Below are 17,640 nucleotides of genomic sequence, written 5' to 3'. Positions count from 1 at the left end.
AATACCTTATGCTAAGCTCTTTACTTTATTGATAGAGAATCATATAATCTCTGTTGTTTTTACAAGACCTAAAAAGCTTTCGTACCCGAAATGGTATGATCCTAATGCTAAATGTGAATATCATGATAGAGTTAAGGGGCATTCCTTAGAAGATTGTACTACCTTCAAGGATAAAATTCAAGCTTTGATCGACGTAGATTCTGTAAAGTTTAAAGAGCTAGTTGGTGGTTTTGATGATTGATAGTAGTAAAATTGTAAGTTAGTGATGCTAAAGTTGAAACATCAAAGAGGAAAATTTTTGTTTATATAACTTTGAATATCATCTCAAGAGCATGATCAAGATGATAAATTCTTTTTGGTCAAGTCTTAAGGTTTGCATTACATGAGTAAACATTGTGCATCATAGTGTTTTATTTCGTGTAAGTTTCGGTATATAGTTAGTTTTTTTTTTTTAAAAAAAAAGGAAAGATGTTAGAATGAATAAAGCCCTATATGGTTAAGTTCCGAGGCTAGAAAAATGTCTAAAAAAAAAGGCAACATAAAAAGAAAAAAAAAAGAAGTTTTGAGTCTAAGATTAATTAACGATCACTATTAAAAATTTTCTAAATACCTAAATGCCAATTTGCTCATTCAGTTGACCCCATTTCATCGGTCATGACCCTTTGATACCTTGAATTCAAATTTGTGAACCCTATTTTCACTTGATATTGTTGGTAATATTCTTTTCTAAGGCAATGAACAAATGAAACAGCCATTAAAGAATGTGTGGTTCCTAGAAAACCAAGTCTATATGACTTTCTTTTTTAGAATTCAAATGCAATAATTTAATATGACAAGATTATGCTACAGTTCCAAAATTTTCAAATCCAAGTTTTGTAAAATGCACTTAAGCATACTACCCTTTCAGCTTTTTATCCTAAAATTAATCTGATCCTTTGTCTTGAGATATATTTGTCAGAAAAGAAATACCTCATTACCTCTAAGGCAACTTGAGTTATGATTAACCTTTTTGTTCTCTTTTTGTGGAGTAACTTAGATCATTTGATACCTTAAACACGTTTACCCTACATAATCTTTTTCTTATCCATTTTATATGACCTTTTTCTTGTAATTACTTTCAATATGGGTGGTTTGCTAAAATGGGATATTTTTCATGAAACGTATTACTGGCAAAATGAATCTAGGTGTGAGCTATGGGGCTAAAAAAAAAAACAACAACAACAACAAAAAAAAGAGAGAGAAAAAAAAAAGGGGCAAAAAAAATGGTTATGACATCATGCACTAAAAAAATTCTTTTTGAGCAAATCTAAAAAAAGTCCTGACAAAGTCAAAGTTTTGCAAAAAAAGAGAAAAAAAACCAAAAATTTTTTTTTAAGATAAAAAAAAACCTTTTTTCAAGTTCATTTTCCTAAAAGAGTAGTCTTCAATTTAAGTGTTTATGCTTCAAATGACAAATGGCCATCTTTCATTATCCTTTCACAAAAAAAAAAATTTATCTCTTGTTACTCCTTTGAGCCTGATTGAATTCTTTCAAAATAAACCCTAACTAAGGATCACATTCCACATTGGGTGCAAAAACAAAAAAAAAAAAAAAAAGATGCTTAAAGGTTAAAAATGAGAATGTCTAATGGAATCTCATGTGATAGGGGAAAAAACCCAATATAAAAGTTCATGAAAGTTTTGAATCCACTCAGTGAAAGGATGCAAAAAAAAAAAAGAAAGGAAGAATAAAAGAAGAAAAAAAAGAAATGAATGGGTGGAAAGCATAAAATAGAATATACCTTAGAGTGTATCCTTCCAATGAAAAATGATCCTTAGTTTCAAATACCCTTAAATACTTGTTTTGGGCCTTTCTATCCTTTTCTTTGGCAACCATGAATTTTAACCTACATTACAACCTTTGAAAAGTCCATATTGGATCAGGTATGAAAGCTTAAACTTGAAGAGTTTCTCTTGAAAAAATGAACATGAATTTTTTTAGTTTTCTTTTTATTACCTAATCTCATGTTTGAACCGTTAAACCTTTTTGCAAATTTTTTTCCTTTTTTGGATTAGATTTGAATTCTCAAGTGCATGGTGTATAAAATAAAAAAAAAAGAAAAATAGAAATAAAAGTGGCTCTAGGGTGAAAACTCTTAAAAGGGCAGTCTAGAGCCAACCCTGAAAAGTCACTTCTGATGCTAAGTATGGTGGATGCTAAACAAAAGTAAAGCCAAACCTTTTTGAAAGATCTGAAATATCAAAGCCATAGAAGTCTGAGATGGGTTGATTATTCCTAAATAACCCTTTAAAATTTCAAGCCCTTACAGCTGATCTTGATATATATCAAAATGTCGCATTTGGAGACTAAGAAAAATGTTGAATATGTTTGATTTTTAAGGAATTCATACTTTTAAAAAAGCTTATGTTTCATTTGTGAGCTTGCATGCTTTTTTCACGCCCTTCAAGATTTGAAACCTTTTGAATCAACATCGTTATCTACAGAACTATTACATCCATTTGTCATAACGTCTAGATCCAAAGATCTATCGCTAGACATTGACTTAAAAGAGTCGCCACCAATCTTTTTTATCTAGGTGCGATTGGTCACCTAAGGAATCTATCCTTTCAGGGAACACCTAAGTTTAAAGGTCCCTAAAAGAATAGGTTCGGACCTACTAACCAGAACAGGGTTCGGGAGTTCGGTTACGTGTGAGGAAGGTTATAGCACCCTCACAACGCCCATCAAAAGATGGTACCAGCTTAATTTTGTGTTATCCAATAAGTCTTAAAAATTTTTCAAGTAATTAATTATTGAAAATTATTCTTAATTGACTATAATACTTTTAGCAAAAAATTGAAAAAATTCTCTCACCTCAAGAGTATGCAAGAAAACTACTATTTCACTTGCAGAGGCTCCATCGTCAAATTATTTAACATTAAAAAAATAAAAAGAAAGAAAAAAATGATTATTTTTGTGCAGAAAAAATTAATACTTTCAACTTTTCCTCAAAAAAACCTTTTTGGAAAATTTATTTTTAAAGAAAATTGATACTTTCAACTTTTTTCCAAAAATATTTTTTGAAAACTTTGATTTTGAAAAAAATTGATACTTTCAACTTTTTCTCAAAAATATTTTTTAAAAAAAATTTATTTTTAAAAAAAATTGATACTTTTAATTTTTCCTCAAAAATTTTTAAAGAAGCCAGATCCCAACAATGTAGGGACCTCAGCAACATTCTTGGCAAAAGAGCAAATGAGCCAACTGTATTCATACGGATCCTTGTCCTTGCCCACGTGTCCACCACCGCACGCGTCACCATCCTTTGCAATGGCTCCAACGCTCACAACTTTGGCTATAACAGTTTTCACGTCCTCAATCTTGATGCAAAGCACACATCCAGTTTTCTCACTTTTCACAAGAGTAGAGTTACCAATGAAGTCAGATACAAGAACGGTAAAACCAGTGAGCTCAAACTGAACCGAGAGGATATGAAGAAGCTCTTGCTCAGCCTTGCACTTTAGGTAAAAAGTACAGCTATTATCGATAGTGTCAAACGCGATCTTGTAGAATTGCAGTGTATCAACTACCTTTGGTGCTTCCACCATCAGCTGCGGCTTTATCGTCATGAACTCCATTACCATTATTTTTTTGACTTTTTCGATCTGGCCTCCTGCAATTGAAGGAGTGGATGAGGGAAGACAAAACAACATCGTAAATAAGCTCCAAATATGGGTTGACCTTAGCTGGGGCTTCCAATTTTTTGGATGTAAAAGTGAAATCAGATTTATCAAAACTTGACTCATCTCCCCAATCTTTCTCATCGGTTTCTAAACTATCAGGATTATAATCATTATCGTTAGAATCATCTGAAGGTAGTCCAAAGTTAGGATCTTGACTTTGTCCACCTGCAGCTACTGCTGCCTCAGGAAAATCCTTCTCCCAACTGTCAGTGAAAAAAAAAAACTTATTCCTTGAGATTCATTAACCAATTCAACTTAATCAACTTTGTAATCGCATCTGGGGCATAACCAACCCTCATCATCCGAAAAATTGTCTTTTTTTAACAAATACGGCTGGAAGCAATATTGATGGAATCCACAATCACAAGCACCATCACATAGAATGATATCATTGTCGAAAGATAGGTCCTTGGACCCACATTTTGCACAATATATATCTTCACTGTCAATTTATCCCTCAGAATCAAATAAAGATTTTGAGAGCCTTCTTTCAGCACATAGTGAATCAATAAGTTGAAATAGATCTCTAATTTTCAATTTGAGTCGAAAAATTTCAGATGTAGCATGTTGAAGTTCCTTCTCTAGCTTTAACTTTTCTAGGCTTAGACCTTTCCAGCTTTCGACAGAATACACCATCTTTGTAGTCCATTGTAGTCCAACCTTTCAATGCTTCACTTCTTGGAAGCAGTAGCACTATCTCTTTTCACTGCCATTACTATTTTCTCAGCTTCGCTGCTTACCAGTCGTCATGTTGCTATTTTCTGTTGGTTGGTTTCACTTTTTTTGTTTCGAAACTTTGATGATTCTGTGAATAATATATTCTTCCAAATAAATAAATGAATACTTACAGGTTGTACAGGTGATCTTCCACCTCTTCTTTCGAAGTAAAGCCTTTCTTCATGGACTGTCATCGTGGCTCCTGAGTCTAAGACTAAGACAGTTACGATTGGGCCTCAACTTATGCCTGTGCCTGCTTTTGCTACTCAACTAACCTGCTCATGCGCTCAAGCAATTGAGCAACCTTCCGCTTGCCCCTGTCTGTACCATTTTGTGCCAAGTCCACCAAAAGACTCATCGCTCCTAATTCCTAGGCCTCTGCTAAATGTCGTTGGTTTTCGGCACAAGGGGAACCAAAACTGTAGCTGCATTCTCTCTGTTCCTGCTGCCCAATCTTCTTTTCGATTCTTCTTTTTTTTTTTATGCCAACAGTCTCACGTTTCCTTGCCTGCTATCAAATTTTCTCCCCCTGATTCTTCTCTGTAGATGGCTGTAACTCATAGTGAAAGAAAGTGACACCAGAAGGAATAGAGACGCGCAGAGAAAAAAAAAAAAGTGCGACAGCACCAATGCCAGATGTGGTCGCTAGGCAAAAGGAGAAACGGTTGTCGGCGCCTTGGAGAAAATTAAAAATATTAGGCAGACCCAAAGTCTCTATTATTTCTGAGATGACGTACCTGAACTTGGTGCCAAGGCTGGCCCTGGCATCCCTCTCAATGTGCCACCCCATAACATATTGATAATCACATTCAATATTATTAAAAAAAAATTGCTCATTGACATTGACAGGCGATCCAACCTTGCTGTATATATAGTTTCTCGTACTTCCTTATGGCGAAGCATATATACTTTGTCCAAAGAGATGTTGCTAATCAGCTTGAGTACATGTACCTTTCTTAACATCCTGCACTCAGGACCATAGGGGTTCCAAGCTATGTCACATCTGTCGTTTGCTCAGAGGGCAGTCATAGGCACATCACGATTGGTAAATGGAATATCTTGGTCTTTAAGCACTTCTCGGGTCATGGATGGAGAGGTCACCCACCAAAGAGAGGCCTTGAGGGCCTAGTGGCGATAGGGTTTCCCCCTTTGTTTTTTGCTTCCTTCCTTTTCAGCTTGTGAATCACAATGATTTACAAAATCATGCTGATAGAGTTTCAGTTCAATTTCAATTAGTCATCCAATGTTAAAGATTAGCATTTAATTATACTTTTTGATCATCATCAAGTCTAATATCAATCTTTTTTTTTTTAATAATCAGATAATGAAGATGGAAAAAGAAAATAAACAATAAGTAGACCATAAGATAAAAATTAAAAAAAGATAAATATGAAATAAAAATCTGAAATAAAAATGAATAAAAATTTTTACAATCGAGCTTGGACTGGTTTTAATTGATAAAAGATCCCGGACAAAATGGGGTGTCTACAATTGCCCCTCTTTGCACATTTTCTGTGAAACAGAAATTGTGCAAAGAAGTAGACACTCATTCAAGACTAAACTGAATTTTTTTTACCCATTTTTTTGTTTTTTTTTTTATTTTTTAAATTTTGATCAAAGCTTCTCTAAGTAGAGGCTCAACGACTTTGAGAAACATAAACATAGCTCTTCTAAACAGAGGTAATTTTTTTTTGTTTTTTTGTTTTTTTTAAATTTTGATCAAAGCTCCTCTAAGTAGAGGATCAACGACTTTTGAAAAATAAATGGCTCCTCTAATAAGAGGTAATTTTTTTTGTTTTTTTTTTTTTTAATTTTGATCAAAGCTCCTCTAAGCAGAGGCTCAACGATTTTTGAAAAATAAATGGCTCATCTAATTAGAGGCTCAACGACTTTGAAAAATAAATAAAGCTCCTCTAAACAGAGGCTTAACAACTTTGGAAAAATAAACAAAAGCTCTAAGCAGAAACACCATGACTTCAAAAATAAATGCTCCTCTAAACAGAGGTACCACAACTTTGAAAATTAAATTGCTCCTCTAAACAGAGGCACTGTAACTTTTGGAAAGTAAATTGCTCATCTAAACAGAGGCACCTCAACTTTGAAAAGTAAATTGCTCCTCTAAACAGAGGCAACCACATCTTTGAAAAGTAAATTACTCATCTAAACAGAGGCACTCACGACTTTGAAAAGTAAATTGCTCCTCTAAATAGAGGCAACCACGACTTTGAAAAGTAAATTGCTCCTTTAAATAGATCCTCTAAATAGAGGCACTCACGACTTTGAAAAGTAAATTGCTCCTCTAAATAGAGGCAACCACGACTTTGAAAAGTAAATTGCTCATTGACAATCCTGTCCAAAAGAATTATGGATCATGATTAAAGGAATTTTGTAATGGGAACTCAAAGATTCACAATTTGAGTTCAACATTCAGAGGTTCAGATTTGCAAGAACCTTTCAACTTCGTAAGAATTTACTGAAATTTGATTCTCAAAATTTCAGTTTCATTCAAATTTGCAAGATCTCATTATTTGCATTTGCAACTTGTAAGACTCGCATTAAAGATCCTCATTTAAATTTTAGAGATTCACATCCAAAAGTTCAAGGCTTTTCAAAGGTTCTTATTTGGCAAACTTGGAATTCATATCCAAAAGTCTAAATCTTTTCATTTGAATTTTGGAGATTCACATCTAAAAATTCAAAGCTTTTCATTTGAGTTCAAAGACTCACATGCAATAAAACTTAGAGTTCGCATGTAAGTTCAAAGATTCTCATTTAAAACATTAGAAATTCATATCCAAAAAACTGAAGCTTTGTATTTTGGAGATTCACATCCAAAAGTTCAAAACTTTTCATTTGTTTGAAGATTCATATTCGACGAACTTTAGGGTTTCACTCCTCAAAGATTCTCATTTTGAAACTCAAAGATTCTCATTTGAGTTCTCAAAAATTTTCATCAAAATATTCACAATTTTATTTTTCAAGTGACTAAAAAATTTGCATGAATGAATGTTATAACCGAAAATGCATGCCTTCTTAATGATGCAAATGCAACAACCTAGATTCTCATAGTGCCATGTATGTCCAAACAAAGTTTAATTCATCGAATTATGTACATGTATTATTCAAGCAATGATGCCACCATGATGCATGTAATGCAGACATCTATGTCACAAAATTCTAAAAATTATGTTATTATGGCTCTCAAAACTCCACCATTTCGTATGTCTTTCTTGTTCAGTTTTTCAATACTTTGGAATAAGTTTCATCAATCCATCATCACTTGACCACCATTCATGGATTTTTCAGCACCAGTTTCATCTATTGCCCCATATCATTTTCATCACTTAATCATAACTCATAGGTTATATCAACCAATACATCCCCGTATTCATCACTTGATTATACCACTTTTCAAGATTTGCCTTATCTTCATTTTATTGTCCAATCCATCATTATATTCTCTATTTCGTCACATCATATGTCCTTTCAAATCATCTTTTTAGGGTTCTACCATTTCTTCAATTTTGTTACCACCATCATCTTAGATTTCTCTTTAAATGAATGCAAGACCCTTTTTTCTACATATTGTCATTCATTCATCATTATTTCAATTCTTGATAAATATAATGCACTCATACATTTTCTTGATTTATTCGAGGGATGTAACAATAAGAGAACACAAGGTGAATTATGGTAAAGATAATCAATGAAGATCTATTTTGGTACAAAATAAATGGAAAAGAAAATAAATTGGATACATGTCATTGGGATGAATGGTATGTCCAAACGATGAATATTTAGACAATTCACAACATTAATCTAGGATTCTTTTCAAAAACTCATTTTATTTACTATTGAAGTCATTTTGAGCTTTACGAATTTTGCTCTAGTCTTTGAGGGATCTTCAGATGTCTTTGATCTTTCATCCATCTGAACCGTTTGACCTAGGTCTTTTTCCACCCAAATCACCTTTTCAGGTTTTCAAATTGAATCTTTTTTTTATTTTCTCATTTTTTTTCTTTTTTTATTTTTTTTATCATCTTTTTTTCTTTTTTTTTTTTTTTTTTTTTCTCATTTTTCATCCATTGTTGATATCTTTCCACACATCAAACTTTAAAGCAATGTAGCATGATTTCATTGTTTCATCATGAGCATGCCTTCGCCCAACATATGATCATTCAAGTTGAACATTCACACTTGATCCAAATGGACTTTTTAAGGTTATAATGTAGGCTAAGGTGAAGGGTCATGAAAGAAATGGATATAATAGGCTCAAAACATGTATTAAAAAGGTTCAAGATCAAAGGATCATTTGATGCAACTTGGCATTTTTCCCTCACATCATTTCACTACTTTTTCTTGCCTCACACAAAGGATTCTCATTACTTTATCCCAAATCATGTGTGACATTTATTTTTTCTTTTACTTTTCTTTTTTTTCCATCTTTGAGACCTTTTGTGATATATTTTTCAAAAATTACCCCCCAGTGTAGAGGGTGATCATTAGTTAGGGTTCTTTAGAAAAAGAAATCATAATAGGCTCAAAGGGGTAGCAATAAATGATTTTTCGAATGGTAAAAGAAAAATGACCATTTTTCATCTCAATTGTGAATACTTTTCTTGAACATCATCTATTGAACAAAGCTTATGAACCTGTATAAAAGATTACATATCTTCAAGACATATCTATTTCACCTCTGGTAACAGCTTACTTTTTTACTCAAATGATCTCTTCATATTAATGTGGATGAGTTCTCAAAATTAAATCCCAGAATTATTGTTATAATTGTCTAAATATTCATCATCAAAAATTTGAGAATGGGAATGTAAAGTTATGAAAGGTAACAGGGCATGGAATAATGGTCGAGTGAAAGAGAAAATGTAATGAAATGCATTAACTTGCCTTTATTAAGATGATAACAAGTGAAATCATATTTCAAAAAAGAAATTTTAACATTACTTTAAAAGAACTCTTAGAATGACAAGTAGAATTCAACCAGTTTTAACATCCTCTTTAAAATCATGCTCCTGTGCAATCAGGTGAAGGATTTTTATCTCACCCCACGGATTCATTGCGACTCTTCATATTCTTGATCCTTAAACAAAATGATTGGGCTTTTCCTACCGTGTTCTAAAGATACAGGCTTGACCATTTGAGCGACTGCTTCTATTATCATGCTTCCTGTTATAGTGCTTCTGGTAAAGGTAATTTTATCAATATTGGGATGAGATGCCAAAAGAATTGTAACTTCCGGGCCTGATCCAGTCAGAATGTTCAAAACACCTAGAGGAAAACCAAACTTCCTACACACGTCAGCCAGCTCCAAACAGGTGATAGATACCAACTCGAAAGGTTTTAGTATTGTAGCATAATCTGCAGCCAAAGCAAGAGTTACTTTTCAAGCAGTCATCAACAATAGATAATTTCATAGAGTAATCAATCCAACGACCCCAAGTGGTTCCTTAAGCATATAACTTTTAAATGTCTCAATAGAAAGAGAGATAACAACCTCTTGCTTCACATCTAAACCTTCGGCAAGGTACGTATAGTACCCAAAACATCCAACAACATCATCAATGTCCCAAGTTGCTTCATCAAGTGGTTTTTCGTAATCAATTGCTCAAGCTTTGCTAATTCATATTTTCTTTCTGTTAATTTAGAAACGATGGCCCGTAAATACTTGGCACGAACAGTGCCAAAAGCTGAAGCCCAATCTTTGTCTTTGTTTCTAAAAGAGCTCTCTGAGCAACAGCCACCTCAAGCTTCACATCTTTAGCTGTAGCTACTGAAATATAATTAATGTTTTGTCAATTATAGGATAGATGATTGAAATTCACTTCTTGAGAATAGGCTCTCTCCGTTCACTATCGATGAGTAACATTCAACTTGAAATTTAGACCATTATATTAAATCAGTTTGCCTTTTTTTTTTGGTTTCACTCTCATCCTCAAACCAGTGTCTAAAAAGCTTTTTTTTTTCTATAATCTTTCCCTAATCTCTGTACTCGTGTTTCCCTGTTGCTCTTTCTTGATCAAAACTTACCATTCCATTATTGATTAACTATTGCACCTCATGCTTTAGAGTAGTGTAATTTTTAATGCAATGGCCAATAATTCTATAGCGATAGTCACAGTGAATTGTAGGATCATACCACTTAAGATAAGGTGGTTTGAGCGCGTCCACACGACTTGGGGGCAATCAGGTGGCTATAGAGCTCTCGGTATAACTTTGTATAAGTCATAAGGATTGGATCAAATACAAGTTTTTCTTGAATAGTCCATTGCTCTCGTGAACCACTTTCCAGGCTAATAAGATGAATTTAGGGTCTTGCAAGAGTTTGACTGTTAAAGCTATATATGAAAGCTTAGGGGATAAAAATGGGCTGGTATATAGATGAATTAGGTGGTTGTGAGGCTAGTTGGTATGGATAAGATGAAGCATTGTTCACAGCAAGATAGCATGGATAGTATCCTAAGAGTGGATAGGGTTTATATCCCCTGAACTATTTGTTAAAGCCTAGAACTTGAGCTTTAGTCTCTTTCTTCTCGGGTACCTTCTTAGTTTCTCCTCCTTTCAACTTGCTATTTTTAATGGCATTCTCAATGATTTCACTTGAGATCACCATGTCAGTGAAGTTCTTTGTGGCATTCCCTATCATCTCTTCATAATAGGAGGATTTCAAAATACTGACAAACAATACGGTGGTCTCTTTTTCAGTCAAAAAAGGTTGCACTTGAGAAGCAATATCTCTCCACTATTGGGCATATTCTTTGAATGATTCAGTTACTTTTTTTTTCATATTTTATAAAGAAAGATGATCAAGGATCAAGTCTATTATATGCTGGTATTGACTAATGAAAGTATGAGCCATATCACTCCAAGAATGAATACGATTCTTGTCTAATTGGACATACCACCTAGCAGCAGAACTAGTGAGACTGTCTTGGAATACATGCATCAAGAGCTTTTCATTATTGGCATGGGCAGTCATTTTTTGACAGTACATAGTCATGTGAATTTTTGGACACTTTGTACCATCATATTTCTCGAACTTCAGCACCTTGAATTTTGGAAGAATAACCATATCGAAAACTAAACAGGGCCCAACAGCATCAACTTAGCTATAAAAATTAACTCTCTCCACTGCTCGCAGCCTTTTCTCTAACATGTTTATCTTCTATTCAACTTTTGAGGCTTCTAAAGTCCCTTTTTCCTTAGGCCTCAACTTTTCTTTTTCTTCTAGATCATCTAAATTAGGGATTGATATTGGTTCTACTGCATTTTCAGTAAAGATAAGATTTATATAACTTTCTTATAGTTCTTGATTTGAAGTTGATGGCATTCTGAGATATGTGTACCTTACAGGATAGGTGAACCGTTATGGTGGCAGACTTTGTACAGATTGGACTTGATGTGGCTCGAAACCAAGAGGGTACAATGAGTCATCCTTCTCTTGTTGGCTAGCATTCTCTTCTATTGCCTTTCCCTTGTTCAATTTGTTCAAAGCCTCTAAAATCTTATTCAACTCTCCTTCTAACTTCTCTTAAGCTTTCTCTATTCTCTCGAGATGATTGAAATTTTCTTGTTTCATTAGTTTGACTTGAGCTCTTGTATTGTATTGGTGAGTGGGGTTGTTTGGTGGAGCTATCCTTGAACCTCTAGCACCATAATTATGATTAGAAATGCTATGCTATGCTTTATGTATGATTCGTTGATGCACGAATGAAATGTACATTTTTATGGATGAAATCTATATGAAATGGATGCAAATGATTATGTTAAAACATGACCATAAAAATAATACAGATGCATAAAATCAAACAAACAACATAGTTAGTTTCATAGATGAAATGAAAGTGATGCTGATGCATAATGTTACATATGATAATGAAAATGATGCACAAAGTCAGACAATCAAATAATTAGATAAACACCTTTTTTGTGTCCTAGTTTCAGGGTATATCTATCTTTGGGTAAAAATGGCTCTATCTTAGGTTTAGGCATTTCTAAGGTTCACTATATGTGGTTCAAGGTTAAAGTCTAAAGGTTTCCAAATTGCTCTTTACATCATTGTCCATCACAGACTAGTAAGGCACCATAATCCTCACCCATTACAGGCTACAAGCGAAAAAGGTTCAATTTGAGTGAGAGTATTTCGTTAGCCACTACAGAGGCATTAAACCTCACGAAATCAAAGGGTACTTTACTCTATCCTAGAGGGACGAAGCTCGGGTATAGAGCTCATGTTATGCATATGCATATGAATGACATAATTAATAAAGTAAATAAACATGAATGAATGAAAAATCTATACAAAAAGGTTCAATTTTATTAGATTTTTGAATAACATAAATTTATTTGCTGGCTTAACTCTCAGAGCTCCCCAATTGAGTCTCTAAGCTATCATAACATCTAGATCCGAGGATCTATCGCTAGATATTGACTTGAAGGAGTCGCCACCAATCTTTTTTATCTAGGTGCAATTGGCCACCTAAGGAATCATCCTTTTAGGGAACACCTAAGTTTAAAGGTCTCTAAAAGAATAGGTTCGGGTCTACTAACCAGAATATGGTTCGAGAGTTTAGTTATGTGTGAGAAAGGTTATAGCACCCTCATAACACCCATCAAAAGATGGTACCAGCTTAATTTTATGTTATTTAATAAGCCTTAAAAATTTACCAAGTAATTAATTATTAAAAATTATTCTCAATTGACTATAATACTTTTAGCAGAAAATTGAAAAAATTTTCTCATCTCAAGAGTATGCAAGAAAACTACTGTTTCACTTGTAGAGGCTCCATCGTCGGATTATTTAACATTAAAAAATAAAAAAGAAGAAAAAATGATTGTTTTTGGGTAGGAAAAATTGATACTTTCAACTTTTCCTCAAAAATATTTTTTGAAAACTTTAATTTCGAGAAAAATTGATACTTTCAACTTTTCCTCAAAAAAAATTTTTTTGAAAATTTATTTTTAAGGAAAATTGATACTTTCAACTTTTTCTCAAAAATATTTTTTGGAAACTTTAATTTCGAGAAAAATTGATACTTTCAACTTTTCCTCAAAAATATTGTTTTTGAAAATCTTATTTTCAAGAAAAATTGATACTTTCAACTTTTCCTCAAAAATATTGTTTTTGAAAACCTTATTTTCAAGAAAAATTGATACAGATCCCAACAATGTAGGACCTCAGCAACATTCTTGGCAAGAGAGCAAATGAGCCAACTATATACATATGGATCCTTGTCCTTACCTACGTGTATATACATATGGATCCTTGTCCTTACCTACGTGTCCACCACAGCACGCATCACCGTCCTTTGCAATGGCTCCAGCGCTCATGATTTTGGCTATAACAGCTTCCACGTCTTCAGTCTTGATGCAAAGCACACATCCAGTTTCTTCACTTTTCACAAGAGCAAAGTTACCAGTGAAGTCAGATACAAGAACGATAAAACCAGCGAGCTCAAACTGAACCGAGAAGATATGAAGAAGCTCCTGCTCAGCCTTGCACTTTTGGTAAAGAGTACAGCTATTATCGATAATGTCAAACACGATCTTATAGAATTGCAATGCATTAACTACCTTTGGTGCTTCCACCATCAGCTGCGGTTGTATCATCGTGAACTCCACTGCCATTACTTTTTAGGCTCCTCCGTTCTGGCCTCTTGTAACTGAAGGAGTGGATGAGGGAAAAGAAAACAACATCGTAAATAAGCTCCAAATATGGGTTGACCGTAGTTGGGGCTTCCAATTTCTCAGATGTAAAAGTGAAATCAGATTCATCACACCAATCTTTCTCATCAATTTTTGACTCATCTATCCAATCCTTGACTCACCGGTTTCTGAACTATTAGGATTATAATCATTATCGTCAGAATCATCTGAAGGTAGTCCAAAGTTAGGATCTTGACTTTGTCCACCTACAGCTACTGATACCTCAGGAAAAACCTTTTCCCAACTGTCAGTGAAAAAAAAACTTGTTCCTTGAGATTCATTAACCAATTCAAATCAATCAACTATGTAATCACATCTGGGGCATAACCAACCTTCATCATCTGGAGGAATGTCTTCTTTTAACAAAGACGGCTACAAGCAATATTGATGGAATCCACAGTCACAAGCACCATCACGTAGAATGATATCATTGTCGAAAGATAGGTCTTTGGACCCACATTTTGCACAATATATATCTTTACTATCAATTTATCCCTCAGAATCAAATAAAGATTCTGGGAGCCTTCCTTCAACACATAGTGAATCAATACGTTGAAATAGATCTCTAATTTTCAATTTGAGTCAAAAAATTTCAGATGTCGCACATCGAAGTTCCTTCTCTGGCTTTAACTTTTCTAGGCGTAGACCCTTCCAGCTTTCGACAGAATACACCATCTTTGTAGTCCAACCTTTCGATGCTTCACTTTTTGAAAACAGCAGCACCATTTCTTTTCACTGCCATTACTACTTTCTCGGCTTCGCTGCCTACCAGTCGTCATGTTGCTATTTTCTGTTGGTTGGTTTCACTTTTTCTATTTCAAAACTTTGATGATTCTGTGAATAATATATTCTTCCAAAAAAATAAATGAATACTTACAGGTTGTATAGGTGATATTCCACTTCCTCTTTCGAAGTAAAGCCTTCCTTCATAGACTGTCGTCGTGGCTCCTAAGTCTGAGACTGAGACTGAGATAGTTGTGATTGGGCCTCAGCTTACGCCTGTGCCAGCTTTTACTGCTCAACTAACCTGCTCATGCACTCAAGCAATTGAGCAGCCTTCCGCTTGCCCCTGTCTGTACCATTTTGTGCCAAGTCCATCAAAAGACCCGTCGCTCCTAGTTCCTGGGCCTCTGCTAAATGTCATTGGTCTCCGGCACAAGGGCGAACCAAAACTGTAGCTGTATTCTCTCAGTTCCTACTGCTCACTCTTTTTTTTAATTTTTTTTCTTTTTTTTTTATGCCAGCAGTCTCACGTTCCCTTGCCTGTTATCAAATTTTTTTCCCTTTGATTCCTCTCTGTACATGGCTACAACTCATAATGAAAGAAAATGACACCAAAAGGAATAAAGAAGCGCAGAGAAAAAGGAAAAGAGAAGTGCAGTAGCACCAATGCCAGATGTGGTCGCTAGGTAAAAGGAGAAGCGGTTGTCGACGCCTTGGAAAAAATCAAAAATATTAGGCAGACCCAAAGTCTCTATTATTTCTGAGATGACGTACCTGAACTTGGTGCCAAGGCTGGCCCTGGCATCCCTCTCAACGTGCCACCCCATAATATATTGATAATCACATTCAATATCATTAAAAAAAAAATTGCTCACTGACATTGACAGGCGATCCAGCCTTGCTGTATATATAGTTTCTCGTACTTTCTTACGGTGAAGCATATATACTTTGTCCAAAGGGATGTTGCTAAGCATCTTGAGTACATGTACCTTTTCTAACATTCTGCACTCAGGACCATAGGGGTTCCAAACTATGTCACATTTGTCGTTTGCTCAGAGGGCAGTCACAGGCACGTCACGATTGGCAAATGCAATATCTTGGTCTCTAAGCACTTCTCGGGTCATAGATGGAGAGGTCACCCACTAAAGAGAGGCCTTGGGGGCCTAGTGGCGATGAGGCTTTTCCCTTTTATTTTTTGTTTCCTTCCTTTTCAGGTTGTGAAGCACAATGATTTATAAAATTATACTGATAAAATTTTAGTTCAATTTTAATTAGTCATCTAATGTTAAAGATTAGCATCTAATTATGCTTTCTGATCATTATCAAGCCTAATATCAATCTTTTTTTTTTTTTTAAATAATCAGATAATGAAGATAGAAAAAGAAAATAAACTATAAGTAGACTATAAGATAAAAATAAAAAAATAATAAATATGAAATAAAAATCTATAATAAAAATGAATAAAAATTTTTACAATCGAGCTTGGACTGGTTTTAATTGATAAAAGACCCTGGACAAAATGGAGTGTCTACACCATTTGGAAAAAAAATCCTCACATTTTTCATTTTTGATAGGGATCGCCAAATTTTAAAAAAAAAAAAAAAAAAAAAAACTTTAAACCCAGTTTATCTGGCCATCAATGAAGCTTTAAGCCCAATTTATTTGGCCTCAAATGAAGATTTAAGCCCAGTTTATCTGACCATCAATGAAGCTTTAAGCTCAGTTTATTTGGCCTTAAATAAAATTTAAGCCCAGTTTATCTGACCATCAATGAAGCTTCAAGCTCAGTTTATTTGACCTCAAATGAAGTTTTAAGCTCAGTTTATCTGGCCATTAATGAAGCTTTAGGCCTAGTTTATCTGGCTTCAAATGAAGATTTAAGCTCAGTTTATCTTACCATCAATGAAACTTTTAGCCCAGTTTATCTGGTCATCAATGACATTTAAGCACAGTTTATCCGACCATCAATGAAGCTTTAAGCCCAGTTTATTTGGCCTCAAATGAAGATTTAAGCTCAGTTTATGTGGCCATCAATGAAACTTTAAGCCCAGTTTATCTGGTCATCAATGACATTTAAGCCCAGCTTATCTGGCCATCAATGAAGTTTTAAACCCAGTTTATCTGACCTCAAATGAGGTTTTAAGCCCAGTTTAACTGGCCTTCAATAAAATTTAAGCCCAGTTTATTTTACCCCAAAATAAGTTTTAAAGTTTCAAGGTTCTATCTAGAAAAAAAAATTTTTTCTCAATGCAAAACGTTTTGAAAGATCTTGCATTTGCATTACTTGTATCATGAGAAAGACATTTAACCTACAAAAAAAAAAGATATTCAAATTTACATCGCTCATCTGTGCAACATGAAAGGGATATTTGCATTTGCATCACTTACATCTATACCACAAGAAAAACATTCGTATTTGCATCACTTGCATTTACACTTACACAAGATATTTGCATTCGCACCATAAGAAAATTCATATTTGCACCATGGCATCCACATCCTAAGAAAAAGTATTTGTAGGAGCATTTACATGAAAAGAATATTGTCATTGTCAAATATAGTTACATCAAGCATTTGTATTCTTGCATTTGCATTGAGATTTGTATTTTTATCAACATTTCCATTAGCATCATTTGATCAAGATGGACATTTGTATCATTGATTGCATTCATTAATTCTGATTGGGGAAAAGCCATTTAAAAAAAAAATTAAAATTTTTAAAGTTTCATTGCCTCTGATTATAATGAGCATTTAAAGATT

At 34.1% G+C, this 17,640-nt stretch overlaps 2 protein-coding genes and 1 pseudogene across 2 annotated transcripts; all 3 read right to left on the bottom strand.

Annotated features, from left to right (window-relative positions):
* Nucleotides 1-3,165: 3,165 nt before the first annotated feature.
* On the bottom strand, nucleotides 3,166-4,196 carry LOC111274283 (uncharacterized protein At5g48480-like). Its single transcript, XM_089755160.1, has one exon. It carries the CDS (start codon nucleotides 3,802-3,804, stop codon nucleotides 3,166-3,168), a length of 639 nt encoding a protein of 212 aa, XP_089611286.1. The 5' UTR covers nucleotides 3,805-4,196.
* A 5,312-nt stretch (nucleotides 4,197-9,508) lies between these two features.
* Nucleotides 9,509-10,342, bottom strand: LOC149511353 (aminoaldehyde dehydrogenase 1, peroxisomal pseudogene; annotated as a pseudogene).
* Nucleotides 10,343-13,689: 3,347 nt separating this feature from the next.
* Nucleotides 13,690-14,079, bottom strand: LOC149511352 (uncharacterized protein At5g48480-like). Its single transcript, XM_089755159.1, has one exon. It carries the CDS (start codon nucleotides 14,077-14,079, stop codon nucleotides 13,690-13,692), a length of 390 nt encoding a protein of 129 aa, XP_089611285.1.
* Nucleotides 14,080-17,640: the final 3,561 nt, after the last annotated feature.

This window comes from Durio zibethinus, chromosome 26 (genome assembly GCF_047325235.1).
Source record: "Durio zibethinus cultivar Kanyao isolate XHJ-2024 chromosome 26, ASM4732523v1, whole genome shotgun sequence".
Lineage (NCBI taxonomy): Eukaryota > Viridiplantae > Streptophyta > Magnoliopsida > Malvales > Malvaceae > Durio > Durio zibethinus.
This window is presented reverse-complemented; position numbering and strand designations above follow the sequence as displayed.

Bases quoted from the DNA above. Each gene is read 5' to 3' on its own strand.
- LOC111274283 (XM_089755160.1), bottom strand. From the start codon at position 3,804: ATGAGAAAGATTGGGGAGATGAGTCAAGTTTTGATAAATCTGATTTCA.
- LOC149511352 (XM_089755159.1), bottom strand. From the start codon at position 14,079: ATGGCAGTGGAGTTCACGATGATACAACCGCAGCTGATGGTGGAAGCA.